The 20,434-nt window shown below is 41.8% G+C and overlaps 1 protein-coding gene across 1 annotated transcript; it reads right to left on the minus strand.

Moving 5' to 3' along the window:
- Positions 1-749: 749 nt before the first annotated feature.
- LOC122561201 (uncharacterized) lies at positions 750-17,190 on the minus strand. Its single transcript, XM_087998877.1, has 4 exons — positions 17,072-17,190; positions 9,894-10,900; positions 3,269-3,418; positions 750-1,130 (listed from the first exon to the last, which is right to left on the minus strand). Exons 1-3 carry the CDS (start codon positions 17,124-17,126, stop codon positions 3,293-3,295), a joined length of 1,188 nt encoding a protein of 395 aa, XP_087855003.1. The 5' UTR covers positions 17,127-17,190; the 3' UTR covers positions 750-1,130; positions 3,269-3,292.
- Between the last annotated feature and the right edge of the window lie 3,244 nt (positions 17,191-20,434).

Genomic DNA, 20,434 nt, shown 5'->3' on the forward strand with positions numbered 1-20,434 from the left:
CTATCAGCACGAAAGAGGGTCATAATTGCATAAGTGGTGGGCCTACACTAAATTTCCCTTTCGAGAAAGTGAAGCAACTTATTTTATCAGACATTTGTGAAAAAAGTAAGTTAAATTGCTGTATATAACATCATCAGCACATGGGGATGTGTTTTCATAAAGCCCTGAATGTAGCAGGGCAGATTAAAAATGCTGTTTTAAAAAAAAACATGTAGAGGATCCTTGGCTAAGGTTTTGAATTATGCGGCAAGTAAAACATTTGCTTACTCTCAAAGCTGGTCTACCATCTACATGGCACAAGTCAGGAGTGTGATGGAATTCTCCTCACCTGCCTGGATGGGTGCAGCTCCAACAACACACAAACTTGACACCATCTAAGACAAAGCACAGTCTCCAGAGGAAACACAGACATGTCAAGTAGGCAGACATTACTTGACCGAGAGAAAACAATGTGCAAAAGTGAAGTTATGTAGAAAGAATAGGGGAGCTGAACATTATTTAAATTGAAAAAGACCATAGAAAGCTACAGAGTAAATCTACTTGGGAGTTGTCTAGGAATCGTAAGTTTGCATTCAAGTTCTGTGGGTTAGAGGGGAGGAAAATGGAATGTTAGCCTTTATTTCAAAGGGAATTGGGCATAAGTAGGATGATTTCAGTTTTCATTTGTAGATGTTATTGCTAAGTTATACTGTGGCTTTGGACCCAGTGTACACTTAAATCAGATCACAGAAAACTCTTGTAGTCTCGGATACATCAAGCTTACTTTAATCATTAAAAACTTACTGCATCTGAAAGAATCTGTTTTATAAGTGCTTGTACAAAATGCATCAGCTCTGCAAACAAAATTACATTTCAACATTTTACAATGAATTTGACATTGTTTCAGGATTATTTTGTACAAAACTAAGTAGATCAAGCTTTAAAGTACAGGATAAGAGGCACTTCTGATATTAGATGTGAACTATGATAATGTGCATTTCTTCCATCTAGTTCACTAGCAGGAACAGGTGAAATCTGAAATCTCCAACATGGAATGAGACATTTAAAAAAAAACTGCTTTGACTTCTTTATTCCTCACAATTCAGTTTTAAGGCAGGGACTTCAAAGTATTTTGAAACAATGTTGTAAACCTAATGGAAGACAAGACATAGCTAAGCATTAGATTAATTTCACTCCATTCCATCCTTGCCTTCAAAACTGGTTTTTAAAAAACTGCTCTCAGAACCCTGCTTAAATATAAACATTTTCCAAGCCATCTAACTCAGAATCCTGGCTATCTCACTTCAGAATGTGAAACTTCTAAAAGCATGTTAGTATGGGGCTACATCAGCATTAGGGAGAAAGTGAGGTCTGCAGATGCTGGAGATCAGAGCTGGAAATGTGTTGCTGGAAAAGCGCAGCAGGTCAGGCTGCATCCAGGGAACAGGAGAATCGACGTTTCGGGCATAAGCCCTTCTTCAGAAGAAGGGCTTATGCCCGAAAGATTCCTGAAGAAGGGCTTATGCCCGAAACATCGATTCTCCTGTTCCCTGGATGCTGCCTGACCTGCTGCGCTTTTCCAGCAACACATTTCCAGCTACATCAGCATTACTCACATCAGTCAGTAGAAGTGGTCTCATCCCACTTCAAAGCATACACGTGAAGGCAGTCACATATGAAGTTACTTGTGAATGAATTACTTTAATAAGAAATTACTGAGAAGTCAAAGTTTTCCAGCCAGTGAGGTAATTTTCTCTTTCCACCCACGAACCCCAATTCCATGGGACAGATGAAATTCATAAACTGCATGCTTCTAGTTCATTGACAGCCATGAATGGTAAAGTTTACTTAATCTCAGTTATTACCACCATAGCAGCTGTTGCAGTTTGCCACAATGGATGACTTAAAAGGACAGTTTAACAATTTCTAATTACAAAAGAAAAACCAAGACAAATATTTCAGATTAGATTAGATGCAAACTGCATTTTTAACACTTTTGCTAGGTCAAGAAAAAGCAAACATGCCTTCTAATTTGTTCAGGGATATGGATTAGCATTTATTGATTATTAGTTGTTCTTGAAAGTGGTGAGCTCTCTTCTTGAACCACTGCACTGGAAACACCCACACTGTTAAGGTGCCCCAACAGTATGACTCCACAACAATAAAGGAGTGGTCATGTAATTCGAAGTAAGGATGTCATGAGACTATGAGAACTGCAGGTGGCAGTCAAATGCATTTGCTGCCCTGATCCTTATAGCTGGTATTCTACAGAGGAACCTTGGTAAGTTGCTGCAATGCATCTTGTAGATGATGACACACTGTTGCAACTGTGCATGGGTGAAGCAAATGAGTGAAGGTGATCAATTGGCTACCAATAAAGCAGCTTCTTCATCCAGGATGGTGTTGAATTCATGTTGTCGGAGCTGCAACCATCAGGTCAGTGCCAATTATTCCATCACATGCCTGAATGTTGACTTGGAGATAGTGGATAGGCTTTGGGGAAACCGAGGTGAGGTACTTGCCACAGAATTCACAGTCTCTGATGTGACTTGCAACCACAGCTTTTATAAAGTTGGTCCAGTCCCATTTCTGAACAATGGTAAAGCCCTGGATGTTGATATTGAGAGAGTCGGCAATCATGATTACATTGAATATTAAAAGATGCTTAGATTCTCTTTGTGGAGGTGATCACTGCCTGAGTATTATCCAGTATGGGCTCTGACTGCTTCAGAATCCAAGTTGCAAAGAATGGTGCTGAATATTGTAAGTGAGAAAGTTTGTTAATTGCACAACCTGATGGAGGGAAGGTCATTGATGAAGCAGCTGATCGTTGAGCTTAGGACACACTATTCAGAGAAATGCCTATAGTGATGTCCTGGAATGAGATGATTAATCTTCAACCAGTCATCTTCCTTGGTGCTAGGTATTACTGCAACCAGTGGGGAGCTTTCTCTCACCTCAATTCTAAGTGACATTTATTTTGTTTGGGCTCCTTGATGCCAAATATCAAATGTTGCTTTGATGTCAAACTATTTTTTTTTCTACTGTTTCCTAAAGGCAAGTAACTAACTTAAAGACAAAAAAAAACCCTACAGGATGTTAAACCAATCTCAGACAAACAATAAGCTTTCTAAATGCACCACTACAAAAATGCAAAATAATTAAGTCCCAAAATCCCAAATACTGGTAACGAATAAAATGAACTACAATGCATCCATTGAACAAATTAATCATTAGGCTAAAAAAAACTTCAAAGCTTTATGGAAGACAACATTTGAAAAACACATACCTGAGGTTTTATAACAAAATTTCTTTAGTCAAGGTTTCTCTTTTGCAGACTAGTAATTACTTCACTTAAATTCTGATCAAGACGTTGATATTCAGATACGTTTGGACGTTTACTTCTACTGGGCCCATTTTTCTGGCACAATCCACTGATCTGGAGATAAACCAAATGCTGTACATGATTCCTTTAAAAGCTCAGCCAATATTGAAATAACCTGCTGAGTACACAATTTAAAGACAGTAATTTTTAAAATCTGAAAACTGACCAAGGGAACACTTTTACCTCTCATCAGGTGCACACTGGCTACATCCGGTCAACATTTTTATACCTCTTTGGATTCCAATAGCGTAAAGCCATTGTCATAGCTGATAGTGATTTCACTGACAGTCTGGTTAAAAAAATACCCTCTTAACTCAAGCCTAGTGAGACTAAATACTTAATGAGCAACTTTGCATCAAAAAAAATTCATAGACAGCATCCAGGATGGTTCCTACAATATGTTGTGGATCCCTACCAGAGATCAGGCTATTTTATATATGGTAATGTGTAATGAAGTAGTTTTAATAAATTATTCTTGAAAAGCCCAGTTATGGTCTTGTTCCCAATGGTAACAATTTAGCATTCACTGAGTGTGAGAAGCATGGATTTTAAACATCTAGGGTAAATGCAAATAAGGATAATCATGTAGGAATGATAGAGTTGGCAGGGGTGAACTGAGAAGGGAGTATAGCAAAAACAAAAGTTGATGAATAATAGGTGTTTAAAAAAAGGAGTTCGTGAATCAGAGCTATATCCTGTGAAAGAGGAGGATTCTAGGAAGGGGGATAAATTGACCATTTCGTAAAATCAGGGATGGTGAGAACAATATCAAATTGGAAAAAAAATGTGGCAAAGATCAGTGGTAAATCAGAGGAATATGAAAGTTGTAAAAGCCAACAAGAGATGATCAAAATTGATAAATTGTGGGGATAACCTAGCAAGTAAAAAAGAAGACAGTAAGAGTTTCTTTTTATCTATAAAGAGAGGGGCACAACATAGGCCCCCTTAGAGGACGAGACCCAAGAAATAACACACTCTGAAATGGCAGAGTAGTTAAACAAATACTTTGCATCGGTCTTCACCAATAGGAAATACTAACAGCACTCCATTAGCAATTAAACAAGTGGCTAAAGGGTCAAGAGGGGCAACAGGAAATAGACAATAACAATCACTAGAGAAAAAAAAAAGTCATTGGGGAAACTAATGGGGCTAAAGGTTAATAAAACCCTAAGAGCTGCTGAGATACATTCTAGGATATTGCAGGAAATAGCTACAGAGATGGAAGATGACAACCAGTGCATTTACTAAGAATCATTAAGATTCTGGGAAAACTTTCTGGAGGATCGTGAAGTTAATAATGTAATAACCATATTTGAAAAAGGAGGGTTAAGAGTAGATCAGAGGCCAGGTTTTAAACTAAATGCCATTAGGAAATTATTAGAGTCTATTACAAAGGATGTAACAGCAGAGCTTCTAGAAAAAAAATGTAATCTGAGTCAGCAAGATTTCATGGAGGAGAAATTATAACTGACAAATTTGTCACAGTTTTTAAGAGGTAACAAGCAGAATAGATAAAAGGAATCAGTAGATGCAAACATTTGGATTTCCATGAGGTATTTAATAAGATACCACCAAAGGCTATTTAAAACAATGCCCATGGTAATGGAGGTTGAAGATTAGCATCGACAGTGGTCTGGCTAACAATAGAAGACAGCATCGGGTTAAGAGGGCATTTTCAACATGGCAATCTGTAACGAGTGAAGCACCACAAGGACTACTTCCAATACCTTGGTAGTGTCTTGTCAGCCAAAGCAGTTATTGAAGAAGAGACCCAGCATCACCTCGGTATGCTAGGGCAGCCCTCAGTCGTTTGGGGAAAAGGATATTCAAGTACATCAGATTTGACACGAAGCTCATGGTCTACAGAGCTGTGTCGGATCCTGCCCTCCTATATGGCTCTAAGACATGGACTCAAGATGCTGGAGCAGTACCACCAAGATTGTCTGCACATAGAGTCATAGAGATTTACAGCACAAAAACACACTCTTCGGACGAACTCGTCCATGCCAACCAGATATCCTAAACTAATCTAGTCCTATTTGCCAGCACCCAGCCCATATCCCTTCCTCTTCATATATGCATCCAACTACCTTTTAACTGCTGTAATTGTACCAGCCTTCACCACTTACTCTGACAGCTCATTCCGTACATGCACCACCCTCTGCGTGAAAAATTTGCCCCTTAAGTCCCTTTTAAATTTTTCCCCTCTCATCCTAAACCTATGCCCTCCAGTTCTGGACTCTCCCTCCCCAGGGAAAAATCCTTGTTTTTTTACTCTATCCATGGTCCTCATGATTTTATAACCTCTAAGGTCATGCCTCACAGCCTCTGACACTCCAGGGAAAATAGCCCCAATCTATTCAGCCTCTCCCTCTAGCTCAAACCCTTCAACCCTGGCAACATCCTTGTCAATCTCTCCTTTCAGGTTTCACAACATCCTTCCGATAGGAGACCAGAATTGCACACAGTATTCCAAAAGTGGCCTAACCAATGTCCTGTACAGCTGCAACATGACCTCCCAACTCCTATACTCAATGCTCTGACCAATAAAGGAAAGCATACCAAATGCCTCCTTCACTATCCTATCTATCTACAACTTCACTTTCAAGGAGCTATGAACCTCCACTCCAAGGTCTCTTTGTTCACAACACACTAAGACCTTACCATTAAGTATATAAGTCCTGCCTGATTTGCCTTTCCAGTGCCTCACATTTATCTAAATTAAACTCCATCTGCCACTCCTCGGCCCATTGGCCCATCTGATCAAGATCCCGTTGTACTCTCAGGTAACCTTCTTCACTGTTCACTACACCTCCATATTTGGTGTCATCTGCAAACTTACTAACTATACCTCGTATGTTCACATCCAAATCATTTATATAAAATGACAAAAAAACAGTTAAACTTACAAACCCACAGGGAAAGACACACCAACACGTGCAGCATCAAGACACTGACTACCCTTAATCAGCTACAATGGACTGGGTACATTGTCCACATGACCGACACAAGACTGCCCAAGCAGGTGCTCTACTTCCAGTTCCAAAATGACAGGCAAACCCCAGGTGGGTAGGGAAAATGCTTCAGGGATATCCTCAAGTCTTCAGTGGGGAAGTGCAGAATTCCCACTGACACTTCAGAATCACCGGCTCAAGACCAAAATGGAGGAGCAGCATATGGGAAGGTGTCGAGCCCCTCGAGACTTGCCATTACGAAAAAGTAGAAGCCAGGTAAAACAGTGTAAGAAGCACACTGCCAGACCAAAGCCCCTCCCACCCCTTCCCACAACCACTTTCTGCTCCCAGCCTGGCAGCATCTGTGAAAGCCGCATTGGACTGTACAGCCACCATGATAGTAGAAGAGAGTTATGCTAGCCTATGGGGGACCGCCAATGAGGATGATGGGTACTGGGCCATAAGTATTTACAATATGCATGAATGACTTGGATGTGAAAAGTGAGTGTACTTTAGCCAAGTTTGCAGATGACACACATAGGGAGGAAGGCAAGTGGTGAGGATGAAGAGTGTTATAGACAAATTATGTGAACGGAATTGGTAGGAAAGTTTGATAGAAGGAGTATAAAGGAGCTAAATATTATTGAAATGGCAAAAGATTACAGAGGGCTTGGAGGATGCTAGTGCACGAATCACAAAAAAGCTAGCATCTCAGTATAGAAAGTAATGTTGACTTCTATTTCAAAGAGAATGGCGTATAGAAATAAGGAGATCTTATGAAAACCACACAAAGTTCTACTCAGACCACAGCTAAAATAATGGAAATTGTTTTGGGCCCTTTATTAATGGAAGGTATAGTGGCAATGGAGGCAGTCCAGAGAAGGCTCAGTAGGCTAATACCAGGTGTAAAGGACTGTCTTATAAAACAGGTTAAGTAGGATGGTCTTGGACACATTGGAATATAAATGATTCTTAGGGAACTTGACAGAGTAAATGCTCAGACATTTCTCTTGCAGTAGAATCTAGAGCAGAGGGCATAATTTCAGAATAAAGGGGTCACCCATTTAAAGTCACCCAGGAAGAGGAGGACATTTTTAAAAAAAAATAGCAAATCAGCGGACTACTTTACCAGAAAGCGTGTCAAAGTTGGGTCCTTAAGTACATTCAAAGCTAAAATTAATCACAAATCTAGTAGGGAATCAAGAGCTTTGGCTCAGGCAGGAAAATGGAGGTGTGGGTTATCAGATTAGCAATGATCCCACTGAATGAGAGTAGACTTGATGGATCAAACGGTCTGCTTCTGATCAAACATTTTATGGTCTAGCAACTAATCACGGTCATGTTGCATACTATAAAGAGCTTTTTGATTCATTGTTATTTCACATAGTCTATGGCAGGTATGTTCTTAATTGAACCTGCTATCAGCGCTAATGTAATTTTTTAATGTAATAATTCTAAATCCATCTAAGATGCAGAATGAAAATCTGATAATAGTTTGGAGTAAATTACTTTGAATGCAAGAGTATTTGATCTCAGGAATTTCTTCACAATTTTAACAAATTATACAACATAGGTGGATGGGGAGCAAGGGGATCCTTGTAGAGGGAGGAAGAGAACTTCTCCAAGGTTGGCATTCTTGGAAGAGGCTTTGCAGTAAGATTATAATCAACTGGGAGAAAGTGAGTACTGCAGATGCTGGAGATCAGAGTCAAAGAGCAACTGCGAGGAAGTGAGAAAGAACTGCAAACCCTGCACCCACACCTCCCCCCTCACCTCCACCCAAGGCCCCAAAGAAGCCTTCCACATCAATCAGAGATTTGCCTGCACATCCACCCATGTCATCTACTATATCCGTAGCTCTCTATGTGGTCTCTTCTACACTGCGGAGACATGGCACCTAAGGCGGAACGCTTCAGAGAACATCTCCGGGACACAAACACGCAAAAACCTCACTGGCCTGTGGCTGAACACTTCAACTCCCCCCTCCCACTCCAAGGACATGCAGTTCCTGGACCGCCTCCACCACCAAACCCTTACCACCTGCGCCTGGAGGAAGAACGCCTCATCTTCCGCCTTGGGACCCTCCAACCACACAGGATCAATGTGGATTTCACCAGTTTCCTCATTTCCCCTCCCCCAACCTTATCCCAGATCAAACCTTCCAACTCAGCATTGCCCTCTAAGACTGTCCGACCTGCCCATTTTCTTTCCCACCAATCCACTCCACCTTCCTATCACCTTCTCAGTTACCTTCCCCCAGCCCCAAGCCCCCTCCCATTTATCTCTCAGCCCCCTTGGGCCACCCAGTCATTCCTGATGAAGGGCTTATGCTCGAAACATTTATTCTCCTGCTTCTTGGATGCTGCCTGACCAGCTCTGCTTTTCCAGCACCACACTCTGCAGAATTAAAATAATGATCGCCACTTTTAAAGTACACAAACTTGTAGGTGTACAAGTGATGCCCATAATATGCTCCCCACCTCCACAATTAAGCTAACATTTTTAAATCCTTTGCCAATTTTATTTTCAGATTAGCATTTCACCAGAATAATGGTGATGCTGTTCAAAGCAGCCAATTCAAATATTTTTAGTGCCTCATTAAAACTCTTGCTTCTACCATTAGTTCTGGAGCCAACTGTTTTTATTTTCTGAAATGTGGAATTTTTTTGGTCAATGGGCTAGGAGTGGCAGATGGAATTTAATTTGGATAAATGCATGATATTTCATTTTGGTAAACAAACAAGGGCAGGACTTATACAGTTATGGTAGGGTTCTAGGTAGTGTTGTGAAACAGATATCTAGCAACTCAGGTACACAGTTCCTTGAAAGTTGTGTCACAACTGGACAGAGTGGTCAAGAAAGCAGTTAGCATGCTTGTCTTCATTGTTCATTGAATGTAGGAGTTAGGACATCATATTGAGGTTCTACACGACATTGGTGAGGACACTTTGAGTACTGTGTATAGTTCTGGTCACTCTGCTATAAAAAGGATATTATTAAATTGGAGAGGGCTCAGAGAAGATTTACCAGGATGTTGCTGGGACTGAAGGATTTGAGTTACAAGGGGAGGCTGGACCTTTTCACTGGAGTGTAGAAAGTTGAGAGATGATCCTACAGAGGTTTACAAAATCAGGAGTATAGATATGAATAGCAAGGTCTTTTCCTTAGGCTATGGGACTTCAAAACCAGGAGACATTTTTTTTTTAAGGTGAGAGGAAAAAAGATTTTAAAGGGACCTGAGGGGCAACGTTTTCCTGTGGATGTTTCATGTGTGGAATGAACTGCCAGATGAAGTGATAGATGCAGGTACAGTTACACTTACTAATCATAAGGCATTTGGATAAGTACATGAATAAGAAATGGGTCAAATGCAGGTAAGTGGGGCTAATTTAATTGGCAAAAGCTGGTCATTATGGACAAGTTGGCCAGGTTCCATGCTATCTGATTATTACTTTCACTCTACAGCATTATCAGCCCGAGCATCTGCAGTAAAACTTGGACATAATGCAAATTACTAACTTCATATCTTGAAAACTAAAATTTCACAGCCACAATAAATAAAAAGCCAAGCTTACCTTGCTTTTGTTGTGGTAGAGAATATACATTACTGCTACAAACAAAGAGCCACTTATCAGGTAAATTACAAAGTGACTGCTCGCCTCAGTCGGTGTGACTGACGGTGTCGTCCCTCTGTCGGCGGTGTCGCTGTTTACCCCGGACGGTGTCTTCCCTCCGTCGGCGGTGTCGCTGTTTACCCCGGACGGTGTCTTCCCTCCGTCGGCGGTGTCGCTGTTTACCCCGGACGGTGTCTTCCCTCTGTCGGCGGTGTCGCTGTTTACCCCGGACGGTGCCTTCCCTCTGTCGGCGGTGTCGCTGTTTACCCCGGACGGTGCCTTCCCTCCGTCGGCGGTGTCGCTGTTTACCCCGGACGGTGTCTTCCCTCCGTCGGCGGTGTCGCTGTTTACCCCGGACGGTGTCTTCCCTCCGTCGGCGGTGTCGCTGTTTACCCCGGACGGTGTCTTCCCTCCGTCGGCGGTGTCGTTGTTTACCCCGGACGGTGTCTTCCCTCCGTCGGCGGTGTCGCTGTTTACCCCGGACGGTGCCTTCCCTCCGTCGGCGGTGTCGCTGTTTACCCCGGACGGTGTCTTCCCTCCGTCGGCGGTGTCGCTGTTTACCCCGGACGGTGTCTTCCCTCCGTCGGCGGTGTCGCTGTTTACCCCGGACGGTGTCTTCCCTCTGTCGGCGGTGTCGCTGTTTACCCCGGACGGTGTCTTCCTTCTGTCAGCGTCATTGTTTACCCCGGACGGTGTCTTCCTTCTGTCAGCGTCATTGTTTACCCCGGACGGTGTCTTCCTTCTGTCAGCGGTGTCGCTGTTTATCCCGGACGGTGTCTTCCCTCCGTCGGCGGTGTCGCTGTTTACCCCGGACGGTGCCTTCCCTCTGTCGGCGGTGTCGTTGTTTACCCTGGACGGTGTCTTCCCTCTGTCAGCGTCATTGTTTACCCCGGACGGTGTCTTCCCTCCGTCGGTGTCGTTGTTTGCCCTGGTCAGCATCTTCAGTGTTGAAATTTGCTGAGCCTGGCCTGTTAAAAATTCAAAGATCCGTTGCTTGATGGGAGTAAATTAAGTGCAAAGTAAATCATTGCCTCTTTAAAAAGCTACAGTTCCCTTAATGGCAATACAAATTTGCATTGAATACTGTGTTTCACAAGCTTAGGAAATCACAAAATCCTTCATGGAGAGGAGCAATTCTCCATATGGGACTTGCCCCAAGGTAAGTGGGCCAAGCTTGAGTTATGCCTAAAACTTTCTGATGCGGTTTAGTGTACTAGCCAGCAATATGTTTAGACTTTTCCCCCTGAGTAAAGATGGTCCAAATTGGAAGTGTCAGGTCATAAATTTAGTCTAACTATCCACACTATTAAACTGATACTGCTTTTTCATTTTTATTTTATTCTTGTGGCTCGGTGCTTTGAACAATGAACTGTAAATGACAATTGATCTGTGAGCAGCAGTTTGTGTTAATAAATAAGGAAGAGAACACTAACATGTTGTAGTTTGAGGGGACAGGCCTGGAAGTTAATTGCCAGTTGATTCTTAATCAAAAGATTTCCTTGACACCAAAGAACAGTTTGTTTAACCAGACAGTAGACGTTTGACCATAAACTAGGTCAGTACCTGGAAACTGGTTCCAGCAAGACCAGAAAAGACCTTACACTCAAGTAGATGTTAAATGTTAAATGGTAACTGGAACATTGTGTGAAGACTGCCAATTTGTCAGGAACTTATCAGAGTTTGAATTTGGTTTTGAACTGTATGGAGAGGAGAGTTTGGCTGTTGATACTACAGCAGTAAACTTTTAAAGCTCCCTGCCTAATGTCTCATCAGCTACAATCCAAAGATGTGCAGGTTAGGTGAATTGGCAATGTTAAAATTGTCCATGGAGTTAGGTGCACTAGTCAGGAGTAAATATGGGAAATGGGTCGGTGTGGACTAGTTGGGCCGAAAGGCCTGTTTCCACACTGTAGGGAATCTAATCTAATCTAATCTAATCATAGTGCAAATTTAGAGAATAGAAATTCAGCTTCTTCAGAGTGAATGGAAAAAGTGTCCCTTTAGAAAATTAACCAAGAAATACGCATCTATGCCTGTAGAACAACACATCATGAAATCCATTTAAGTAATCTTTTACGTATTTCTTAACTGTTTATCTGGCTTTTGTGTGAATGGGATTGAAAACAAAGGTTGTGTTTAAACAGACATCAATTTGATGACCTGTTTAACTTCACTGTGCTGTTTAGTGTATTGCCAGTAAATTGCTAAATCTTTTGTTTAAGCTGCGAATCAGTATCTAGAATTGATTTTTCACAATCAGAAATTGGTTATTCAAAAAGTCTGGTTAGGAACCATTGGGGTTCAATGTTGACGGTTTAAATTTTATTGTGTTGCAAATACAGAGGTAGGGAAAGGCTGATTTGATTTGGCTGCCTGTTTCCATGTCAATTAAATAATAACAGAAGGGGCAGCGATCACATTACAATTACTACAGCCCTCTTAATCTCAGCACATTAAGAAATGAAATTAAAGAATTGGTGATGCTGGCAATCTGGGGGAAAAAAAAACAAAAATATTGCTGGAGAGACTCAGCAGGTCATGCTGTGTCTATGGAGACAAAACAGAGTAAACCTGAAACATTAATTCTGCTTTCTTTCCCCTTCTGCTGCCAGACCCGCTGAGTCTCTCCAGCACTTTTTCTGTTTCAACAGATTAAGAATCTTGCTAGCGATATGAGAATTTGATAAGTAAAGGCCAAGTTCTTATGCAAAAGAGGTTCTCCTTTCAACATTAAATCAGAAATTCTTAAAGATTGGCAAAATAAAAAAGTAATGGGCAGACAAGGCGTGGTGCTGGAAAAAGCACAGCAGGTCGGGCAGCATCTGAAGAGCAAGAGAGTCGATGCTTCAGGCTTAACCCAGTCCTGATAATGGCGAGGCACTGCTGCCCCTCAGCGCCAGGAACCTGGGTTCAATTCCAGCCTTGCATGACTTGTCTGTGTAGAATTCGCACATGCTCCCAGTGTCTGCGTTGGTTTCCTCTGGGTGCTCTGGTTTCCTCCCACAATCTAAAGATATGTAGATTAGGTGAATTGACCATGCTAAATTGTCCATAGTGTTCAGGGATGTGTAGGTTAGGTGCATTGGTTAGGGGTAAATATAGGATAACAGGGTAGGAAAATGGATCTAGGTGGGTTATTCTTCAGAGCATCGGTATGGACTTGTTGGGCCTGTTTCCACACTGTAGGGATTCTCTGACTCTGAGTACAACACGGTACAGGCCCTCCAGCCTTCGATGTTGTGCGACCTTTTATCCCACTAAGATCAGATTAACCTACATACCCTTCATTGTACTATCATCCATGTCTATCCAAGAGTCACTTAGATATCCCTAATATATCTGACTCTAATACCAGTGCATTTCACAAGCCACTATGTAAAGAACCTACCTCTGACATCTTCCCTAAGCATTCCTCCAATCACCTTAAAATTATGCCCCCCCGTGACAGACAGTTCCACCCTGAGAAAAAGTCTCTGGGCTATCCACTCTATCTATGCCTTGCATCATCTTGTACACCTCTATCAAGTCACCTCTCATCCTTCTTCACTCCAATGAGAAAAGCCCTAGCTCCCTCAACCTTTCTTCATAAGACTGCCTGCACTGAAGGGCATATCTCCTGTAAATTTCCTCTGCACCCTCTCTAAAGCTTCCACATTGTACCTATAATGTGGCGACCAGAACTGAACACAATTTTCCAAGTGTGGTCTAACCAGGGGTCTACAGAGCAGCAGCATAACCTCGTGACTCTTTAACTGAATCCTCCAACTAATGAAATTAAACACACCAAACATCTTAACAGCCCTATCAACTTGGGTGGCATCTTTGAGGGATCTATGGAAGTGAACCCCAAGATCCCTCTGTTCCTCCACACTGCCAAGAATCCTGCCTTTAGCCCTGTAATCTGCATTCAAATTTGACCTTCCAAATTAAATCACTTCTCACTTTCCAAGTTGAACTCCATCTGCCACTTATCAGACCAGTTCTGCATCCTGTCAATGTCCCGTTATATCATACAACACCCCTCCACACTATCCATAACTCCACCAAACTTCGTGTCATTGGCAAACTTACTAACCCACCCTTTCACTTCAGCTGCAGTTCTCACCATCATTAAATAAAAAGCAATGCACTTACTTCTATAAACCATAGTAAAAATGGAAAATCTTCCCTTAATAGGTTTTGTTTTTCATGAGGTATAGTTAATGAAGCTGCCACTTTAATTTCAGCCATGGCATTAAATTCATCTCCCATTTTCAAATTACCCGAAATTTAAGGCAAGTGTAAGTTTATGGCATAAACTTTCTCTAGCCTCCCCAAGTCAGGATTTAGACAAGTTTAATAAACAGAAGCAGTCTTCAAGTCAGGGCCATGTCATTTAAAAATATTTTAATCAAATGAGATTAATTTCTAACCATTGTAAAAATGGTTCCCTGAAGTGATATTGTCCTCTATTGTTTCTGTTCAGGTCTCAAGTGAGGATGATTCAGGCAGAACAAAAATCCACAATAAGCTCCCTCCATACTGTCCCTGTCAAACACTCCCAGGACAAACACAGCATGGGGTTAGATACAGGGTAAAGCTCTCTCTACACTGTCCCCCATCAAGCATTCCCAGAACTTGCACAGTATGAGGTTAATTACATAAAATATAAACAGAGATTTGGTTTTGGGTCCAGTGACCCTTCTTCAGAACCCTTCAGATCTGAAGGGTGGTCACTAGACCCGAAACATTAACTCTGATTTCTCTCTGCAGATGCTGCCAAAGCTGCTGAGATTTTCCAACCATTTCTGTTTTTATTTTGAATTTCCAGCATCTTCACTTATTTTGGTTTTTATTTGGTCTACATTAATGGCTCCACTCAGCACTCTGTTACTAAGGGACCACGAACATGTTGAGTTAATGTGAATGGGTTGAGACTAGAAGCCAGGTCTACTAGTTCAGAATTGTTGGGATTTACTACACTGTTATAAATGTGACAATTATAAATGTTTGAACTTTGGGGATAGTTTGATAACAAACAGTGGAGTATGTGGGACTGGAGGCAAATCCTGTCCCTGGTCAGATACACTGGCCGTGTTTGAGAGTTTTTTTTTTAAAAATAGAGCTGGGAGATCTGCCAGAGTTTGGGTCAACCGAATAATCTCCACGGTAACTCAGAGAGGGAAAAGCTCCACTTCCCAAAAACAAACAACTAAACCAATATGGGACAGCATCAAACTGACAGAGAGGGCTTACAAAAATACAAAAGCCAGCACTGATCCTGCTGAATAAAAAAGATACAAAGACCAGCAAAGGGCCACAAAGCAGTTTCCAAGAGTAACTAAAAGGGATTATGAAAGGAAATTTGCCAGAGACATCAAAATCAATAAGAAATTTTATAGTTATACAAGGGAAAGTAGGTAATCAGGAGCAATGTTCATCCACTAAAGACTGAAAGTGGGGATATTGCCAATGATTGCAGTCATAGAGATGTACAGCAAGGAAACTGACCCGTCAGTCCAACCCGTCCATGCCGACCAACCAATTTAGTCCCACCTGCCAGCACCCAGCCCATATCCCTCCAAACCCTTCCTATTCATATACCCATCCAGATGCCATTTAAATGTTGCAATTGTACCAGCCTCCACCACTTCCTCTGGCAGCTCATTCCATACATGTAACACCCTCTGCATGAAAATGTTGCCCCTTAGGTCTCTTTTATATCTTTCCCCTCTCATATTGAATAATTATTTTGCCTGAGTAGTAGAAAAGGATGATAGCACGCCTGAAGTCTGGGAGAAATTAATCATGAATCAGCAACAGGGCTTGGAAAAAAAAAGTAGGTAAAAGATTCTGGTTTCCTTCCTATCGAAAGGATGTTGTGAAACTTGAAAGGGTTCAGAAAAGATTTACAAGGATGTTGCCAGTATTGGAGGATTTGAGCTATAAGGAGAGGCTGAATAGGATGGGCTGTTTTCCCTGGAACTTCGGAAGCTGAGGGGTGAACTTAGAGGTTTATAAAATCATGAAGGGCATGGATAGGATAAATAGACAAAGTGTTTTCCCTGTGGTGAGGGAGTTCAGAACTCGAGGGCATAGATTTAGGGCGAGAGGGTAAAGGTATAAGAGGGATCTAAGGGGTAACTTTTTCATGCAGAGGATGGTGCATGTATGGAATGAGCTGCCAGAGGAAGTGATGGAGGCTGGTACAATTACAGCATTTAAAAAGTGCTGACAAATGGGACTCGATTAGGTGGGATATCTGGTCAGCATGGATGAGTTGGATCGAAGGGTCTGTTTCCGGGCTATACATCTCTATGACTCTATAAGTATGAAAAAAAACGGTAATGTTCCATAACATCCGAGAATCTGGGTGTTTACTTGAAGGGCACAGTTGCAGTATATTTCGGAAAGAATAAGGTGGTTTATAATTTAGGGGCGGAGTCAGTGATTCGATCGTAAGACTGAGATGGGGAAATATTGCACTCATCATCATCAATCTTTTAGAATATTTGATGGGTTATAACACGAGTTTCTGGATACAAATACACAATTCAAAAGCCCATGAAGTCTTTCCCTCCCAATGAAAGAGATAATAAATGGAAAGTGAAATAAACACCAATGTTTCAGTATCTGAGCTAGTGCCTGACCGCACTAACTGGCCTCTCACATGACCAAGGCAAAGGTCGGAACTGCATTACGTTTGACCGCTCCGAAAGCTAGTGTGCTTCCAATTAAACCTGTTGGACTATAACCTGATGGGGTGTGATTTTTAACTTTGTACACCTCAGTCCAACACCGGCATCTCCATATCATGTTTGACCCAGTTAACAAGTTCATTATTCACAGAGCAGGTTAATAATTTCACCCACTCACTATTCAAGTCACCTTTTTTTTGGTATCTTAATGAAAGAAAACGGCTTGTTCCGGTCGGTGTAAACCCAACTTCCTAATTCCGATAATTGGGCAAAAAGTACCGATTTCCTATAGCTTTGGAGAACACACATTTTCCGTTCGGACACTCTCACCCGGCTGTTGGCATGAACACTTTTGCAGTATTTGGGATCTGTACGCCTACTTTCATTTTAAATATTGCAGAGGGGCTAAATCATGTACCAACCCAACAGCCTTGAACGTTCATTTTACATTTAAATACGTACCATCTATGAAGAGACAGAATACAACAATTACAAGGAAACAGGCTTTCCACGCCATGCTACTTTATCAAGGGACTGAGTTTCACCAAATGCAATACGGGAAACCGTAACATGCAGTTTACGCAAATACAATCTAGCACCGCCTCTACATCCGTTTACACAGCATCGCTCCAAATACATACATACATACGTAAAACTATGATCGATACCATTGGATAAAATTAGACCGATTAGCCTATGGCAAGTTTCCTTATTAGCCAACGACCTAATAACAAGGGTTGTTGATTTGTCATGGGAGCAGATGAAAGGTTTATGGGTGGAGTTGTTCTTTCATCTTAATTGGGTTTGAGGTGGTGTGAACAAGACTAGTATATATTGCACATCCTAATTGCATCTAAGATTATGCTATTGAACAGCTCTATTACATAGCTACGCTCTATGTCGTGTATATACAGGTCAGTGCTGGAAGGTGAGAAATATTGTGAGCCACGTGGAAAGGGACTTCCAAGTGCTGGGGATCAGAACTTTTAAAAGCAAACATATTCTAATTTCCCACAATGGCCAATTTTATTTGCAAGTAAGGTTTCATCTGTGTAAGCATTTTAAAATAGACCTTACTGAAAATATGGTTCGTTCATTCATTCATTCATTCATTCATTCATTCATTCATTCATTCATTCATTCATAATTAATATAAACCATATTTTTAAAAAAAGTTTAGGTGTCACTGATTAGGCCAGCATTTATTTGCCCATCCTTAATTCACCTGGAGAAGGTGATGGTCAGCTGCTCTTGTCTGTGTGGTACAAATACACCAGTTGTGCTGACAAGTAGTGAGTGTAGGATTTTGAACTAATGATAGCAAAGGAACCAAAAATCTTGTTCTACTGTCTGTGTCCATGTCTATGCTACACAAGATGTGTAGATGCTGTGCCTCTAAATATAACTGTCTTTAACACAATTATAGTGGTTTAATGTTATTAGGGATTTACTGAAGCATGTCAATCTTATAGTTCATCTGTCCATTATAGCACCCAACTAGTTTTTAAATGATTTGGAATTTTGGCTCTATGTCTAGATCTGGGAGTCTATTGCATTTATTTATTATTCTTTTGTGAAAAAATTTTGGTATCAAGACTGAGTTTACCATTTATTAATTTGAATCCATGTTCCTTGTCTCTCTTTTACATGGAGGAGAAAGTGAGGACTGCAGATGCTGGAGACCAGAGTTGAAAAATGTGGTGCTGGAAAAACACAGCAGGCCAGGCAGCATCCAAGGAGCAGGAGCATCGACGTTTTGGGCATAAGCCCTTCTTTTACATGGGCCTATTCTTGTTGTTTACTCTCTGAACATATTTTTACAAGACTATCTCTCAGATTCTTCCCAAGCAAGATGAGAAATCATTGTAACTTTGCTATCTATCTAGTAAGAGATGAACTCTGTGTAGACATTATTCTGGATTAGTGGTCCTGGAACAGCAGTTCAGGCAGCATCCAAGGAGCTTCAAAATCGATGTTTCGGGCAAAAGCCCTTCATCAGGAATAAAGGCAGTGAGCCTGAAGCGAGGAGAGATAAGCTAGAGGAGGGTGGGGGTGGGGAGAAAGTAGCATAGAGTACAATGGTGAGTGGGGGAGGGGATGAAGGTGATAGGTCAGGGAGGAGAGGGTGGAGTGGATAGGTGGAAAAGGAGATAGGCAGGTAGGACAAGTCCAGACAAGTCATGGGGATACTGCTGAGCTGGAAGTTTAGAACTCGGGTGAGGTGGGGGAAGGGGAAATGAGGAAACTGTTGAAGTCCACATTGATGCCCTGGGGTTGAAGTGTTCCGAGGTGGAAGATGAGGCGTCTGGTGGTGAGGGAGTGGTGGTGAAGGAGGCCCAGGACCTCCATGTCCTTTGCAGAGTGGGAGTGGGAGGGGGAGTTGAAATGTTGGGCCACGGGGCGGTGTGGTTGATTGGTGCAGGTGTCCCGGAGATGTTCCCTAAAGCGCTCTGCTAGGAGGCGTCCAGTCTCCCCAATGTAGAGGAGACCGCATCGGGAGCAATAAATGATATTAGTGGATGTGCAAGTAAACTTTGATGGATGTGGAAGGCTCCTTTCGGGCCTTGGATAGAGGTGAGGGAGGAGGTGTGGGTGCAGGTTTTACAGTTCCTGCGGTGGCAGGGGAAAGTGCCAGGATGGGAGGTGGGTTGTAGGGGGGCGTGGACCTGACCAGGTAGTCACGGTCTTTGCGGAAGGCGGAAAGGGATGGGGAGGGAAATATATCCCTGGTGGTGGGGTCTGTTTGGAGGTGGCGGAAATGTCGGCGGATGATTTGGTTTATGCGAAGGTTGGTAGGGTGGAAGGTGAGCCCGAAACGTCGATTTCGAAGCTATTTCCAGCACCACTAATCCAGAATCTGGTTTCCAGCATCTGCAGTCATTGTTTTTACCTCTGTGTAGGCACTAATTTGTTCAAACTGATGATTATGCTGCTACTCTAGAATCAAGTGAATCTGTAATGGGAATTTTAAAGCTGTGGGGCTGGTAATGAATTTACCTGTTACTAAATGGAAATACAATCATATAAGCAAGTATTCAGAAAATTTCAGTCTGAAAACTCCTGCTTTGATTGGACAGTGCATTTTAAAACTCTTATTAGAGTGAAAAGTAAAATTACCATAATCTGATTTATATGACTGGGTAGTGGTTTGATCTGAGACTCTCCACACCTCCAGCAAGTGGAGAAGTTGAAAAGGAGAGACCTTTGTGGTAACCTCAACCAGTATGGGAATTGAATCCGTGCTGTTGATGTCACTGCAGCGCTCACTAACTCTCTCCTGGTAATGAAGCATTGGACTAAATATTCAGACCAGGCTTTGAGTGAACAGAAAGCTTCAACTGTATCAAATGTAAAAGGTCTTATCATAGTTATCTTTAAAAGTATTTTATTGGAAATTGTTTTGCAATATCCTTTTTTGTTTTGCTGTGACTGCCTTCTATGGAAATATTAACTTTTGATATTTGTCAAGCAGGTGCTAGAATTGCAAAGTGAGAAAGAAAGAGAATATTGTATTTATATAGCACCTTTCATTGAAATAATGACTTCCCAGAGCACTTTACAGTTAATGAATATTTTTGAAATGTAGTCATCCAAAAAAAAATGGAAGATAATTTGGACTCCAGTTCCCTCTCAAATTACAATGAAACAATGGCAAGAAATCTTCATTAGGGATGTCAACTCAAGGTCAGATTACCTCCCCTTCTCTTGAATGGCTCAGCAAGTCACTCACTCAATTCAAAGGCAATTACAGTAGGGATGAGCAACTAACCTCAATCAACTTTCCATTTGAGGGTTTGAGAGGGTAAATATGAAAAGATTGTTACC

This window comes from Chiloscyllium plagiosum, unplaced genomic scaffold, assembly GCF_037043375.1.
Source record: "Chiloscyllium plagiosum isolate Xiang-an unplaced genomic scaffold, Cpla_swu_hap1 HiC_scaffold_22, whole genome shotgun sequence".
In the NCBI taxonomy this organism is placed as follows: Eukaryota; Metazoa; Chordata; class Chondrichthyes; order Orectolobiformes; family Hemiscylliidae; genus Chiloscyllium; species Chiloscyllium plagiosum.

Coding starts and splice junctions, on each gene's coding strand:
- LOC122561201 (XM_087998877.1), bottom strand. CDS start 17,126: ATGGCGTGGAAAGCCTGTTTCCTTGTAATTGTTGTATTCTGTCTCTTC. Junction 10,901..17,071: donor ATTCTGTCTCTTCATAGATG/GTACGTATTTAA, acceptor AATTTTTAACAG/GCCAGGCTCAGCAAATTTCA. Junction 3,419..9,893: donor TCTACCACAACAAAAGCAAG/GTAAGCTTGGCT, acceptor GTTTATCTCCAG/ATCAGTGGATTGTGCCAGAA.